The 16743-nt window shown below is 36.9% G+C and overlaps 1 protein-coding gene across 8 annotated transcripts in view; it reads right to left on the reverse strand.

Moving 5' to 3' along the window:
- The window catches only part of RPS6KA5 (ribosomal protein S6 kinase A5), a 200113-nt gene that overhangs the window by 82231 nt on the left and 101139 nt on the right, over positions 1-16743 (reverse strand). For all 8 annotated transcript variants that reach the window (XR_004620273.1, XR_004620272.1, XR_004620270.1 and 5 more), the window contains exons 4-5: positions 9274-9389; positions 6113-6220 (exon numbers count right to left, since the gene is read on the reverse strand). Coding sequence is in view for 2 of the 8 variants with exons in the window: in XM_034642631.1 (XP_034498522.1) it covers positions 6113-6220; positions 9274-9389 (224 nt within the window). In the remaining 6 variants the exon portion in view is untranslated. The remainder of the gene's footprint in view (positions 1-6112; positions 6221-9273; positions 9390-16743) is intronic.

Raw genomic sequence — 16743 nt, forward strand, 5'->3', positions numbered from 1 at the left:
GGAAAAATGCTCTGACTGGTTTCTAGATCTCCTGTTTTCCCAACACTTCCATCTCAACGTTTACCCTAAAATAACTAAAATTATCCCAGAGTCACTGATTTTGATGAACGACTGATAGGATTTATTTACAGAGATCTAATACATTTCTTTTTTTTTTTTTTAAAGATTTTATTTATTTATTCGTCAGAGAGACAGAGGGAGAACGCGAGCGAGCACAAGCAGGGGTAACGCACAGGCAGAGGGAGAAGCAGGCTCCCTGCTGAGCAAGGAGCTCACTGTGGGACTTGATCCCAGGACCCTGGGATCATGACCTGAGCCGAAGGCACACGTTTAACCCACTGAGCCACCCAGGTGTCCCAACCTAATACATTCTTTAGGAGCATATGCAAATGAAAAGAATCATCAACATATGTCACTATGAATCAATTGAAGAAGGGGACAGAAGAAACTAAAAAGCTTCCGTAGAGAGTAGGGTTATCTGACTCCTAAAGCAAACATGCTCTTTATGGATCCTGAACCTCACCTAGGCATCTGGAGATATACATGTCACAACAGAATACTGCAAATGATATTATTAGCTAGACATTTACTAAAGAGAGGCATAATTTAAAACTTTCCTACAAATAAGAAAAAGGAGAGTAATTTAAGATTCTCATTTGTATATTTTAGTTTTGTTCCTGGTAATCTAAAATTTGAACAGTATGTCTTATAAGTAGAAACTGACATTTATTTACTGCTTCACATTTTAGAACATACTTTCATGAGCATCAACTCATTGTGTGATACGATGATCCTATAAATTAGATATGACAGCTATTATTTTACAGATGAAGAAACTAAGACTAAGAAGGGCTAATGACTAGGGCTTGCCCAATGTCACACAGCTACAGAGGGGAGGCCTGAAAAAGATCCTCTTCCCTTAATACACGTTCTATCCATTATACACAAAGGCCACTTATATGTTCAAAAAATTAATTAATGAATAACATCTTCATAACTAAGAAAAAGTGCATTTTTCTATTTTCTGGAGAGAGAAAATAGTCATTAATCCACAGGCCTTTCCTTTAAAGTATAGCTACTGTGGCAATATGTTGTAATTAGTTGAGCTACTTCTATTTTAAGTGTTGGGGACATTATTTTTCTGCTAGTTTTATTTAGCTACCTGTAGATTCACATTAATAATCTGTTGTGATATTTTTAAATGTTCAGTGTGAAATTATGAAAACACAGAATGCATATGCCATATGTAAGTATAGGGTAACTAATAGGACATTAATGCATCATTTTGACATTATTTGTTTATAAACAGGTAAAAACAGACCCCCTTTAAAAATAAATGTCTTTAAAGTCTTCAGTGTTGACTCATATACCCAATACCAGCAGACTGTCTGACTCACAGTTCAGAACTCAACAAATGTTTGCTGAATTGTACTCTTAAGAGATCCTATGAAGGACATAGACTAGCCTGCAAATATTTAGAAATGTCTTCTTTTATTCTCAGAATCTCAAGGGATTTATCAAATTCTATGATTGAGAAAACCACATATGAAAAGTATCAAGTTTGTAAAGTGCTCATTATCATATAAAAGATTTTAAAGATTTCTAAAATAAACCAATTTTATCCTGTGTACAATCCAGTTTAGCAAACTATAATCTAGAAATAATTAATTATATGTATATTTGACAAATACCTCTAGAACACAGGCTCATTAGGACAAGGAATTTGTTATGTTCACCACTATATTTCTAGGGTCTAAGTACAATATCTGACACATAGTACTTAATTAATATTTGTTCAATTATTCCATTAATGAATACAAAGAGAGATGACTATTACACCATGAGCAGACACTTTAACTGTTATTTAAAAAGTATATGTTTTTACACTAAGTAAATTCCTAAAAATTAATAGAAATACATTTCCCAGATCCAATGAGGGCAGAATTTGTAACACAAAACTGCAACATACTGAAAGAGAAGCCTATTTGGGTGGGGGAAGATTAGTTCAGCTTTGGAAATGTTGAGCTCAAGGAGTCTATGAGAGCATCACAGGGCAAAACATTACAAGCATTTTTTTTTTTAAGATTTTATTTATTTATGTGACAGAGACAGCCAGCGAGAGAGGGAACACAAGAAGGGGGAGTGGGAGAGGAAGAAGCAGGCTCCCAGCAGAGGAGCCTGATGTGGGACTTGATCCCAAAACGCCGGGATCACGCCCTGAGCCGAAGGCAGACGCCTAACGACTGCGCCACCCAGGCGCCCCATTACAAACATGTTTTGACCTGGAGCCCAGAAGAGAGGTCAGGGTTGCCATACATTTTTAGGAATCACCCGCATAAAGGAGAGAGTAGAACATAAAGAGACAAGAGTACTTAGCATTGAACTGTGAGGAACCCTCGGGTAGAAGAGGAAAAGCCTGCAAAAGACAATGACAGAGAGAAGGAAAGCCAGGGGAGTGTGGTGTCACAGGAGCCAAGGCAAGAGGCAATATCCAGTTCAACATTACTAGGTAGTCAAGTAAGAAAGGACTAAAAAGTATCTAAAACTAAGGTCAATAGTGACCTTGACAAGAAGGCTTACAGTCAGTCGGTAAGTGTGCCAGCCAAACTGGAGTAGATTAAGGAGTGACACGTGGGTAAGTAAAGAGAGTGTGTAGACAAATATTGACAGAGAAAAACAGCACAAGAGCTGGAAAGGAATATGGAATTCTGAGATAGATCCTGTTTATCTATTAGTCAGTCCATCCATCCATCCATCCATCCATCCATCCATCCATCCATCCCTCTATCTTTAAAATTTTAAAACAGGAGTGACTAGACATGCGTAAATGGTGACAAAAGGGTCCAAGAGGAAGAGGAGAGAGGGCAGTTGGAGCTGAAGCTATAGAATCTCTCTGTATACACTGGAAACCAAGGAGGAGACTCCTTAAACTAGAGTTTAAACTGAAAACCAATGACAAAAAAGAGACTCATTCCAAGAAAGGTGGTATTTTGATATAAGGGAGTCAGGGTGACATGTGAAACCAAAAAGGAATGCTTGCTAATCAAAACAGAAATTGTTTGGTGGGAATATATTTAAGGTGGAAAGAGTCTAGGCAGGGAAACTTGCGGAACAGGTGCTGGGTGGAACTAGGGGAGCAAAGAACCACTAGATCCTATTGTAGGGGTGTCAGAGAGGGGTAGCTCCCACCCCAGCCCTGAGAGTTAAACCTGAAGCCTAGTGTGACAGTATGTCCTCCATGGGAAGAGGAAAAATGAGCTGGTGGTCTGAGGGGAAGAGATGAAAGTGGAAAGCTTAATGACACAGACCCTAACACATAACCGTATTAAATGCAGCTAGGCTGTATTCAGTGAATAATAGCAAAATCTATAAATCATTTCTCCACTTCAGATTGAATCCCAATATTTCATTTTTTTAAAAGATTTTATTTATGTATGTATTTGAGAGAGAGGAGGGGGAGCAGCAGAGGGCAAGGCAGAGAATCTCGGGCAGACTCTGAGTTGAGCCCAGGGCCCGACATGGGGCTCAATCTTATGACCCTGAGATCATGACCTAAGCCAAACCAAGAGGTGGATGCCTAACTGACTGAGAGACCCAGGTACCCCCCTCACCCAATATTTCATTTTTGCACCTAAACAACTAAGTGTTCAAAACCTATGGTATCTGACAAGAACTCCCTTTGTTCCCTCGTTGAGGAGCTGTTGACATGATTAACAGAACACACAAGTCTCTGTTGTGAGGAGGGACCTGTCAGATTTAATCACATGGCATTTCTGATTAATTTGTATTTCTGTATTAAAACTCAGCAACTCTGATTCATGTTTGACTTTTGTTTATTTTTGCTGTTTCCCAGGGCCAAAGTCTGCAATATGATCAGCCACATGTACCCATAAATACAGGAGTCACTAAGTGATTCTTTCCATCGGTGTCTTACCAGAACCTAGCCTAACGTCTAGTATGGAGAAGGCCCTCAACAAATACTGATGGAGTGAATGAGCTAATGCAGGACGGTTCCAAGGAAAGAGGAGAAGGTGGTCACCAAATCTCTCTATGCAGGCGTGCTTCACATGCCAAGGATCCTTTGGCCATCTGCTGAAGCCCATAGACCCCTTCTCAAAACAATGTTTTTAAATGCATAGTATGACAGACGAAACTATAATCACATTGGAATACAGACACAAAAAACTACATTGAAATATAGTGAAATCAAAATAGAAAAAGAAATGGTGACTTCATCACAAATATGGTTCTGTGGCATCTGCCGGGCTTTTCAAGTCACAGACATCTCTGTAGAAAGATCTGGCCGGCCTAGTTCACTGGCAACACTACTACCTGAGAGCATCTGCAGAGTTTCTGCTCTCAGTTTCTCAGAAAGGAATCCTCCAAACTCCTGTCTATGAAGCCATGTTCTCAGAATGAAGAGGCAGAAAGGCCATGGGAGCTCCATGGCTCCCTATGTCATTTTTCACCTCAACCACTAAAGCTTCCTTGTTGTGTCCTCACCTTTAGTCCAGTATCCCTGGATCCAGTCGTTCTAGTTAACCCTTTCAGTCTTCCCTGAAGGTAAAGAAAGCCTGGTTGCCTAGGTGAATCAGGTAGATGGCAGATCTGAGGGGGCTCCCTGCTTCTTATACAGACCTGCAACCATATCTCCTGTGCTCCTACTTTGAGGGACACCAGGTGCCCCCAATTCCTGACCCTGTCTGGGAGCCAGAGGTGCAAATTAGCTTGCTTTGGGGCTTCTCATGTTACTAGCTTAGGATTCAACTGTGACCAGGAAGGCTACATAGGTTACAACTAGATTTCCTGCTGTTCGTCTTCCAAAATTTGGTTGCTATTTTCTTCCTTCTCTTTTGAGTACATGCCTATTTTACTCCCTTACTTGTGCATAGTGGGTTTAATGAGGAAGCAATGGTAAACATATTTAACCTGTCACATTTTACTGAAGTTGCCACGAAAAGTTTTACAAAGGAGAATAAGCTTTAAAAATCAGATTTTGAAATATATTCCTCAAAAATTCATCTATTTTATAACTACGATTTCTTTCTATCAGAGATAATCAATATAATTACAACCACAACTTCATGAAGGCAGATATCATTTCCACCTTCTTCATCATTGCATTATCCAGTACCAAGCAAGCATAGTAGAGGTGGTCAATAAATATTTATTGAATAAGTGAACTGAATGAATATGGATATGATAAAAAACTGGGATCTTTAGTTTTATAATTTCAGCACTTATGAAATTCACCTGGGACTGCTTTGGCAATATTGAAAAAAGCAAACAATCAGAAACAGACACACCTCATGTGGAACTCAAGAATGATGTTTTACAACCACAAAGTCCTTCACTACAAAAATTTCACTGTAATTCTGTATCCTATACCAATAATTTCTTAGATAAAAATGAGCTGGCATTCAAATTTACTTCGTTATCTTGCATAACCAGTAGAATTAAAAATATAATTTTTATTACAACTGCTATGTAAGTAGTATTTAATTAGAAATAGTAGATGTACACTTTAAAATGTCATTAAATGCATTTGTCATAGTAAACAAGTACTAATCAATACTGAAAATGCAAAGTCTCCCATATTTAAAATCTGCACATTACCTATTACATTTTAGTTCATATGAACAAAAACAGCAGGGTATTAAAGAAGCTGTCTAGTAGATCCTTGTCATTTTTGTCAAGTGAATTCAAAGGGCCATCAGGACATGGGCCACTTTGTAAATACAATGTAAACTCTGTGTCCTTCATTTTGTAATTCTCTATTGGTTACCAACTAAGCCATAATTCTCCTCAAGGACCCAAAGGATTATGTACATTTTTCAGTTATATTTTATAGCAAAAGTTAAATGCACAGCTTTGTTTAAAACTGGGGAATTCTGATATAGCCATTAAAGATTTACTGCAATTCTAACAAGATGGTAATTTTAAGTTAAAAATCTTAACAGTCATTCATGTCAAGATGTTCCCCTGGGCAAACCTGCACAAAAATCCATAATCCATATGGTACTTTCCTGAAATATGCTTATTCTATAACTAATTTTTTATCATTGTTTACATTCTGTTGTTACTGACTTCAAATTAAAATATTAATACTCACTTCTTCAGCCACAAACTCCTTACTCAGACCAAAATCTGTCAGCACCACGTGGCCATTAGAATCAAGTAGAATGTTCTCAAGCTTAATGTCACGGTATATAATTCCCAACTGTAAAAACAAACAAACAAACACCCATTTTCAAATAACAATTTCAAAAAAATGGATTAGGAAAGTCTTTATTCACCTTAAAAACAAACCAAAAAAAAAAGGATTCTCCTGTTCAGGATGCTATAATCGCTCTTAGTCACTGGCTAGGGCCAATGTGAATTTGTCCATCTCATGGTTCATCTGCTGGGCTCCCTGGACCTCTCCTACCATGTCTTCCTTCTCTGTGTAACGAAGATCCATTCCCACTGGACCAGCTTCTGTGGGGTGTCTCCGTTGACTACTGTCAACTCCATTCTTCCTGTTCTATCTTCTGGATGTATTTAATCCTCACTGCAGATGATCTTCTTCAGATACTTTGAGCCAATTCATGTCTATCACTTCCTAACGGATTCAGACACTTCCTGACCAACCAGATCCCACACTGGTCATGTCTTTGTTTTTATTCCTTCACTTACCTAAAAATACATTGTACTTACCTAAAAATAACTGATATTTTCTAGGTATTTCCTGCTTGTCTCGATATAACCATACCCTAACTGTTTTTCACTTTTCATGCATTTGTCTAGTATCTTGTACAGTGTCAAATAGGTAATTAATAAAGATTTGTTGAATAATAGGCCCCTAAACACAAAGGCTGAAGATCATAGGTTAATTTTAGCTGATCATTAGTTCTAAATAAGTGAAATAAGTCAATTAGATAATATGTATATATCCTTCCATTTTGTTTTGCATGTAAGTTTTATAGTAAAACACTCCACCTATTTCTTCAGCTAAATAAATCTAAACAAGTCATACAAGAAGTTCCTAATAGATGTGCATTGCACATTTCATGTTATGTCAGCCTGAATTAAATGTTTTTAAACTTAGAAACACTGCTTTCCACAACATTAAGTATATGAAAAAGCAGATTCATAATAACTTCTTAAAACTGAAACAACAAATTACAAAAGGAAAAATGCAAGGCAATTTTCCTCCCAGAACTTCAGTGCTCTACAGGAAAGAAAGACAGTAATCTACTGAACAGACATTTGACTTGAAGCCTCACAAGCATCCAACAACCAGTGTGACTTTTTTTAAAGAAACTCTTTGGAAGCAATTTTAGAAATAAATCATTTACTATCTGCTTTACCTCATCACTTTCAAGTAAACTTCCATTTTTATCTCTTCCCAGAAAACTCAATGTTAGCAGCTATATCAAGGTTAATGTTACTGGCTTAATATCTCTTATGTTCTCTTTGTTTTTCTCTCTTTAGGGTAGTAAGATCAAGAGAAACTTAGCTGAGGTCTGATTTGCTATATTACTTTCACTCCATATCAACTACGTGTATATCCAGTATTCACCATATTCTCTCCTTCTGTGGTTCTGATTACCCTGTTTTAATAATAACAGATATTCATGGATTTTCCTTTAATAAACAGAATTAGTGGAATTAAAGCTTTCACACAAAAATGAGTTTCCTAGCTTACCCATAGGAGCTTTGTTTTGTTTTTACTCTGGTCTTTATGGTGATTTCCACCACCATTTTTATATTATAAAAACTTACATCTAATACCCCTAAGCATAAAACTCAAAGATATTTTCAGCCTATTCCTGGGCTCAATTTGGCTCATGTATGAAGATGTCCTAACTACCGTATATCCCACAGAGTTACTCACAGGCAAAAGCTGACCACCACATGATAACCCTACCCAAGGGAATGGGGTGTCTGTCCCCTCCCTTCCTGCTCCTCTGTCCTTTCTCTCCAAGCACTGCAGTCCCACCCCCCCCATGCCCATTGGGGCTTTTTCTCTTCCCCCCGTTCTTATGCATTATTCATCCACTCCTCTTCAGATTCCTACTCTGACTCCCAGCCCCTGCGGGCCCAGTCTAGGCTCTGCTCTGGGCTAGTTATCTCCTGTTCCTGATCCCTTCCTTCCCTGCTAGTATCTTCTCTCCATCTTTTCTCACAGTCCCTTAGGTCCATTTCCTCCATCTTGTAATTCCAGTCTCCCTGCCCCTTTAAAAATGTCCTCCTTCTTCCTTGCCTTTTCCCTTCATCTCTCTCCACCCTTGTCTGTGCTCCACAATCACCACTTTAATCTCTGTTCACCCCTAATCCAGTGCAGGATCTGAATTCACGATGAACAGTGGCTCTATGATGTACCTGTCTCATCCTAATGTATGACTCAAGTCATGCTGGTCTCGTGGTCTCACATACTTTGAAGAAAATTAACTCGAGTGCTTTCTATTTCTGAGGAAATACACACACACCTAGTCTACACAGTGACTGCTTCTATAAAAATGCTTCCTTGTTAAGTTCAAAAAACTTTGCAGGGGCGCCTGGGTGGCACAGCGGTTAAGCGTTTGCCTTCGGCTCAGGGCGTGATCCCAAAATTTCTTGTATCAAGATTAATAGTATGTGAAATAAAATGCATTTTTTAAGTTCAAACTGATTTTAATGGAGTTCAAACAGCATCGCAGACATGAATTCCACTTAAACTTTTTAGCAACTGAGTTCACGCTACAGGGAGGCACTGGAGGAAAGAGGGAGGGAGAGGGAGCAAGGGAGGGCCCTGGGGACAAAACACAGGCAAAGGCAAACCGGAGTGGGACAGTGGGGTAGCTGGATTGCATGGCAGGTGCTTCTTTCATATTCTCCAACCTATCAGGAAATACACCCTGCAGACACACAGGCAGTCTGCAATGGAGTAAGTCACAATTAAGGAAATACATATTATGACTTGTGATTTCATTTTAAAGGTTATCTTAAGAATGAAAAGCTTTTATTCTAATGATACTTAGTAATAAGCATTAGGATTTTTCATGAATAAAACCAAAGAATTGCTCAGGTTCTACCTTTTTAATCTGTATCACAGGAAACTACCAAAAAAAAAAAAAGTAGATTTTTAAAAAGGGAACTACAGAATTGAGAAAATTGGCCACAGTGTGTAAGTGTGCCTTCACAACCTCCACGAAGACAGTGATGTTTGAAAACATTAGCTCTTTTAGCTCCAGCATTACCTCAATTAACAGATTTTTTCAAAAAAGAACTCCCAAAGATTGAGCATCTTACCTTGTGGAGATGTTCGAGGGCAAGCACGATCTCTCCAACATAGATCCGCACCTCATGCTCTGTGAAACGCTCTCTTTGAGAAAGATGAGTAAAAAGTTCTCCACCATTTATATAATCTAAAAATGAAATATATTTTTTTCTTTCTTTGACTCGTATTCATAAACTTAAGGTAGTATTCCCTTTTAATCATTTTGGATTAACCAGAAGGCACTGATTTTAATATATTATTTTTGCACACTTCTTTGTGTATAATATACAGTTTCATCTGGAACATATTACTAAATTTACATAGTAATACAGTTATGTAAGATAATGACTATCCCTATGCTGCAATCAAATGGATTTGCATAGATTATTGCCATTAAAACTACTACATGATATCTACATATATTTAAATGTGTTTCCACAAATGCAGTGTATCAGGAACCTCTGCCATCACCATATAATACTTAACTTGCTGTGGGGTACCAAGACATCAGCCACTGTCATACTAAGATAAAAAATGAACAGAACAAAACAAAACACAAACAAAAATCCCAGCTCTTCCTTTGTAATAGCTGTCAGTCACTATTTCTAAGCAGGTTCCCCATTTTCTAGAATTTTCTATGCACCTTTTCAAAAATGTATATTAGATAGTAGGTAGCCTTATTGCTCCACACAGTTCAAAAGGAAAAGTGGCACAATGTGGCTGAGTCAAACACCTGAAACTGAAAAACTCCCATTTCCCTCTCAATTTGCCCTATTTATTCCAAGAGGAATAATGAAATGAAAGACAAAACAGGCTACAGCGAGGGGCACCCGGGTAGCTCAGTCAGTTGGGCATCAGACTCTTGGTTTTGGCTCAGGTCATGATCTCCCGGTCAGTCGTGAGATCCAGCCCTGCGTCAGGCTCTATGCTCCGTGGGGAGTCTGGGATTCTCTCTCTCCCTCTCCCTCTGCTCCTCCCCCGACTCACGTGCATGCTCTCTCTCTCTCTCTCTCAAATAAATAAATAAATAAATCTTTAAAAAAAAAAGGCTACAGTGAGAAATACATAAGGGAGCCAAATAACAACAATAATAAAAACAATAACATAATTGTGTTCATAATCAGCTCTAATAAGACATTTACTGACAAACTGATAGTTTCATTAGAAACTAACCACTGTGACCTTAACACACATTTATGTGTGAGAAACAATGTAGACCCTGAAAACAGTCACAGATGTAGTTTAAAGCTTTCCTCCTAAAAACTTGAAAAGCATGTATCCCAAGTATATTCGTTTGTCAAGTTCAGCACAGTTTGAAAAAAGAACAAAACAAAATCTTCATAAACTTGCAAATTTGTTTCATCTTGTCTGTTTAACTTTAAATTCCAAAAAGCAGATGCAACAGAATTAAAGAACTCTAATAGCTGGTTGCTTTGCAATGTATTTTACCAAGCGTATGCCAGTAAAAAGCATTGCCCCCTCTAAGGCTTCTGTATTTTGCTAAGAGGTTTTAATTATATCTTAACACAAAGCTAATTATTAAAAAGGTGTAAAGGAACACAGCATTCCTGCCAACTAACAATGAATTTTTTCTACCTTTAAGTAGTTATTTGCTTAAATCTAACGCTGATGTTTATGCATAAATGGTTTCCACAGTTAGTCATGACACAGAAGTAGACACCCACAGGTCAGCTGACCAACTGACAAACTCCTACCCATCCTTGAATGTCCTACGCAGTCTTCTCATCTTCAATAACCACTCCAGCAGAGTTGATCAATTCCTTTTTTGTTAGCCACTGTACTTATTAAAGACTTCAAACCACTGCAATTATCTTGCTGTATTGAAAATGTTTATTTTCACCGTTGCTCTCTCTGCTATACTCTGAGCTTTTTAAAGTCCAAATCAATGTATTCACCTCTACAAACAGTACCCACATACAGTAAGCACTTAATAGATATATTATTAATTAAACACAAACTCTTTACAGTGGAATAAATACTAAACGGACTCTGAAAAAAATTACCCTGAAACTCAAAGCAAGCGTGTTGTAAAAAGAATCCCATGCACTCTTCTCTTTAGGGCACCTGAATACAGTCCACAGGACCTGGCCTTTGTAACTCACAGACCTGGATTAGACAATGGTTTCACTGTGTTCTGAGCTCTCTCAGCTGCAGCTGCAGGTTTTTGTCCATACAATGGGAATAGTAACAAAGTGGATTGTTGTGGCTTGGAACATAGACAGTGGTTTATTCTCCATTTACTGGGAAGACAGAAAAAGGAACTACAAATCGAAGAAAACAAACCTAAAACAACATCAAGTAGCATATTTCTACTTTTGGAATAGACCAGGAGCCAAAAGTGAAGACCTGACTTTCAAAAATAAACATGTTTTATCTGTAGGTATGTGGCTTCACAAGGTCAACAGCCAACTCTATGCAGCAGTCCAGATATTCAGAGTCGTAAAGCCCTACAGAAGCTGCCAAAGGGCTCTCATGGCAGGAGCTGTGGTATACCTGGAGCCCTTATGCGGCAGGTACCCTACATCCGTGGCTGGGATATGACGTCAGTGGGAACGTCTATAATGTAAGCATTTGGTACGCTCAGTCATTATAATTTTAGTTGTTCTGTTCAGTGTGTAGTGGTATCTCATTATGGTTTTAATTTGCATTTTCCTGAATAAAAATATTTGGTATCTTTCCATGGCTTATTAGACATTTTTATATCTTCTTTAGTGAAGTGTTTATTAAAGTTTTTTTTGCCTCTTTTGATTTTCTTTATGTGAAATATAATTCACATACCATGAAATTCACCCATCTGAAGCGTAAAAATCAATGGTTTTTAGTATATTCAGAGTTATGCAACTATCACCACATGGAATTTTAAAACATCTTCACTGCTCCACACTCCCAGAAATCCCAATTTATCTGTTTTTTTCTTTAGTTGCTTGTGTTTTTGATATCATATTTAAGAAACCATTGCCAAAACCAGGGTCACAAAGATTTACCCGTCTTCCTCTAAGAAAGTTATAGTTTCAGCTCTTACTTTTCATCTTTGATCCATTTTGAATTAATTCTGTACATGACGTGAGATATGGGTTCAACCGCATACAAGCCCATACGAAATTGGCGATCCAGTTGTTCCAGTACCATTAATTAAAAAGACTATTTCTTCCTCATTGGCACCCTTGTTGAAAGATCAATTGACTGTAAATTGACTGTGAGGGTTTCTTTCTGGACACTCAGTTCCATTCTATTTATTTATATGTCTGTCTTTATTCCAATACCACACTTTGATTACTGTAGCTTTGTAGGAAATTTTAAAATTGGCAAGTGTTGAGTCTTACCAAACTTAATTCTTCCTTTTCAAAATCGTTATACAGCTACTCCAAGGTTCCTTGACCTCCCTGGGAATTTTAGGGTCACTTTGTCAATTTCTACAAAGAAATCAACTAGAATTTTGAGAGGTTGTGTTCAATCTGTGGATCAGTTTGGGGAGTATTGCCATCTTAATAATATTAAGTCTTTCAACGCATAAACATGGGATCTTTTTATTTACTTAGGTCTCTTTCACTTCCTTAGACAACATTTGGTAGTTTTCAGAGTGTCAGTTTTGCACTTCTTTAATGCTAAATTTATTCCTAAGTGTTTTTATTGTAATGTAAATGGAATTGTTTTTTAAATTTCGTTTTCGGATTTTTCACTGCAGGTGTGCAGAATTTGTATGTTGCTCATACAAATGACCTCAGTTGCCTCCTGCAACTGTGCTGAACTTGTTCATTTGTTCAAATAGCTTGTTAGTGGATTCTTTAGGATTTTCTATTTACAAGATCATGTCATCTGTAAACACAGGTTTTATTTTTCCTTTCTAGTGTGAAGGTCTTTTATGTTCTTTTCTTGCCTACAATGTTGAATAAAAGGGTGAAAGTGGATATTCTTGCCTCGTTTCTGATATTAGGGGGAAAGAAAGGCTCTTGAGTTTTAGGTTCTTGATTTTCAGGAAGTTCACTTATTCCCACTTTTTTGAGTGTTTTTATCATGAAGGAGTGTTTAATTTTGTCAAATGCTTTTTCTATGTCTACCAAGTTGATAATATGGTTTCTGAATAAGGGTATTCATGACTGATAAGGTATATTAATTGATTTTCACTTGCCCTTGCTTTCCTGGGATAAATACCATTTGGCAACAGTGTATGATCCTTTTAATTTGTTGCTAGATTCAGTTTGAGAGTATTTTGTTGAGGATTCTTGTGTTTGTATTCATAAGAGATATTGGTCTATGGTTTTCTTGTTTTATCTTGATATTTTAGTCTGGTTTTGGTATTGAGATAATACTGGCCTCATAAAATTAGTTGCAAAGTGTTTCTTCCTCTTCTATATTTTGGACATTTGTGAAGACAGGTATTAATCCCTCTTTAAATGTTTGGTAGCATTAACTACAGAGGTCATCTGGGTCTGGGCTTTTCATTGTGGTTAGTTTACTACTACCATTCCTCCCCCTCCTCCTACTATTACTACTTCTTCTTCAATCTTCTTGTTATAGGTCTGTTCAGATGTTGTATTTCTTCCAGTCGCTTCTAATAGTTTGTGGCTTTCTAGGAATTTATTTCATCTAAGTTACCTAATTTTTGGCATACATTTGTTCATGGTTTTCTCTTATGACCTTTTTAAATTCTGTCATCAGTATTAATGGCCCTTCTTCCATTCCCAATTTTACTATTTTGAGTCTTCTTCCGTTTTCCTTGGTCAGTCTAACCAAAGGTTTGTCAATTTTGTTTCTCTTTTCATAACTTTTAGTTTCATTCATTTTATTGTTTTCATATCCTCTATTTGATTAATTTCTAATCCAATCTTTATTATTTTCCTTGTATCTGTTTGCTTTGGGGTTAGTTTGCTCTTCTTCTTCCACTGCCTTAAGGTAAAAGATTAACTTACTGATTTGAGTTCTCCTTTTCAAACTTTTTTTCTTCTTAAAAAGTAATACAAATTTTCTTTTTAAATCTAGACAATTCAGCTATAAATTTCCCACTAAGCACTGCTTTAGCTGCATCTCATAATATGCTCTCATCTCAAAGTATTTTGATTTCTCCTTGACACATCAGCTATATAAGAGTATGTTGTTAAATTTCACAGTTGTGGATGTCCCAAACTTCTTTCTGTTACTGATTTCAAATTTTGTTACATTGTGGTCAGAGAACATACTTTGTATGATTTTAATCTTTTTTAACTTACTGAGGTATTTTTTTTTTAGCAGCTTAGCATATGATCTAGCCTAAAGAATGTTCCTTGTGCTCTTGAGAAAAATATGTATTCAGCTGCGTTATTTGGTGAGTTCTACAGATATCTGTTATAACTAGGTGGTTTATCTTCTATTTCCTTGCTGCTCTTTTGCCTAGTTAATCTTATATGTATTGAAAGTGGAGTATTATTGCTGACGTGTCTATTTCTCCCTTCATTTCTGTCAGTTTTCCTTTATGTATTTTGGGTCTATTTGTTAAGCGCATATTTGTTTATAACTGTTATGTCCTCCTGATGAATTGGTCCTTTTATCATTATGAAGTGTTCCTTTTTAATCTCTAGTAACATTTTTTGTTTTTAAGTCTATTTTGTCTGATATTAGTAAGCCACTCCTGCTTTCTTGTGGTTGCTGTTTGTGTGATTTATTTTTACATCTTTCTTCTTTACTCTATTTGTGTCTTTGAATCTACACTGTATCTCGTATAAACAGCATAACGCTGAATTTTCCCCCCATCTGACAATCTCTACCTTTTGATTATATGATATAGTCTATTTACATTTAATGTCATTATTGGTATAGCTGGATTTCTGCTTGCTGTTTTTGTTTTCCATATATTTTATATAGTTTTTTTCTCTATTCCTCCTTTACTACTTTGTTTCACTAAGTGAATATTTTCTAGTGTGATATTTTAATTCCTTCAATGAATTTCACTTTCTTTTTTAAGTTATTAGTGGTTGCTCTATGGCTTACTATATGCACATTAACATAAAAAATGCTTCATATTTATATCAATTTAATTTCAGTGATACATATAAACATTACTCCTATACAGCTCATTCTCTCTCCTTTTTATGCTATTATTGTTATACACAGTACAATTACATGTTACAAAGCCAACAATATGGATTATTATTTTATACATTTTATGTCTTTCAAAGAAGCTGAGAGGAGAACAAGTATATATTTACAATTAGCATATTAGCCTTATTTATATTTTTGGTTCTCTTTCTTTTTTTTCTTGTGGACTCAAGTTATCTGATCACAACTCCCTACCCCCACCAGAGGCTTGTTTTCATTATTTTTTCTTTATTTATTAACTAATTTGGACACCAGTCTTTTATCTGTTGTGACATTTGCAAATATATTCTCCCATTCCGTAGGCTGCCTCTTAGTTTTTTTGACTGTTTCCTTGGCTGTGCAGAAGCTTTTTATCTTGATGAAGTCCCACAAGTTAATTTTATCTTTTGTTTCTCATGCCTTTGGAAATGTGTCATTAAAAAGGTTGCTGTGGCCGATGTCGTAGAGGTTGCTGCCTATGCTCTCCTCTAGCATTTTGATGGATTCCTGTCTCACATCGAGGTCTTTCATCCATTTGGAGTTTATCTTTGTGTATGGTGTGAGAGAGTGGTCCATTTGGAGTTTATCTTTGTGTATGGTGTGAGAGAGTGGTCAAGTTTCATTCTTTTGCATGTAGCTGTCCAATTTTCCCAGCACCATTTATTGAAGAGACTGTCTTTTCTCCACCGGATGTTTTTTCCTGCTTTATCAAAGATTAGTTGCCCAAAGAGCTGAGGGTCCATTTCTGGGTTCTCTATTCTGTTCCATTGGTCTATGTGTCTGTTTTTGTGTCAGTACCATGCTGTCTTTGTGATCACAGCTTTGTAGTGCAACTTGAAATCTGGCATTGTGATGCCCCCAGCTTTGTTTTTTCCTTTTCAACACTTCCTTGGCGATTCGTGACCTTTTCTGGTTCCACACAAATTTAAGGGCTGTTTGTTCCAGTTCTTTGAAAAATGTCCTCGGTATTTTGATCNTTTTGATCAGGATAGCACTGAAAGCGTAGATTGCTCTGGGTAGCATGGACATTTTAACTATGTTAATTCTTCCAATCCATGAGCATGGAATATTTTTCCATCTTTTTATGTCTTCCTCAATATCTTTCAAAAGTGATCTATAGTTTCTAGCATATAGGTCCTTTACGTCTCTGGTTAAGTTAATTCCAAGGTAACGCATGGTTTTTGGTGTTATTGTAAATGGGATGGATTCCCTAATTTCTCTTTCTTCAGTCTCGTTATTCGTGTATAGAAATGCAACTGATTTCTGGGCATTGATTTTGTATCCTGCCACCTTACTGAATTGTTCTATAACTTCTAATAGTTTGGGAGTGGATTCCTTTGGGTTTTCCATATAGAGTATCATGTCATCTGCAAAGAGAGACAGTTTGACTTCTTCTTTGCCGATTTGGATACCTTTGATCCCTTTTTGTC

The sequence above is a fragment of the Ailuropoda melanoleuca genome, chromosome 14 (assembly GCF_002007445.2).
Source record: "Ailuropoda melanoleuca isolate Jingjing chromosome 14, ASM200744v2, whole genome shotgun sequence".
NCBI classification, from domain to species: Eukaryota; Metazoa; Chordata; class Mammalia; order Carnivora; family Ursidae; genus Ailuropoda; species Ailuropoda melanoleuca.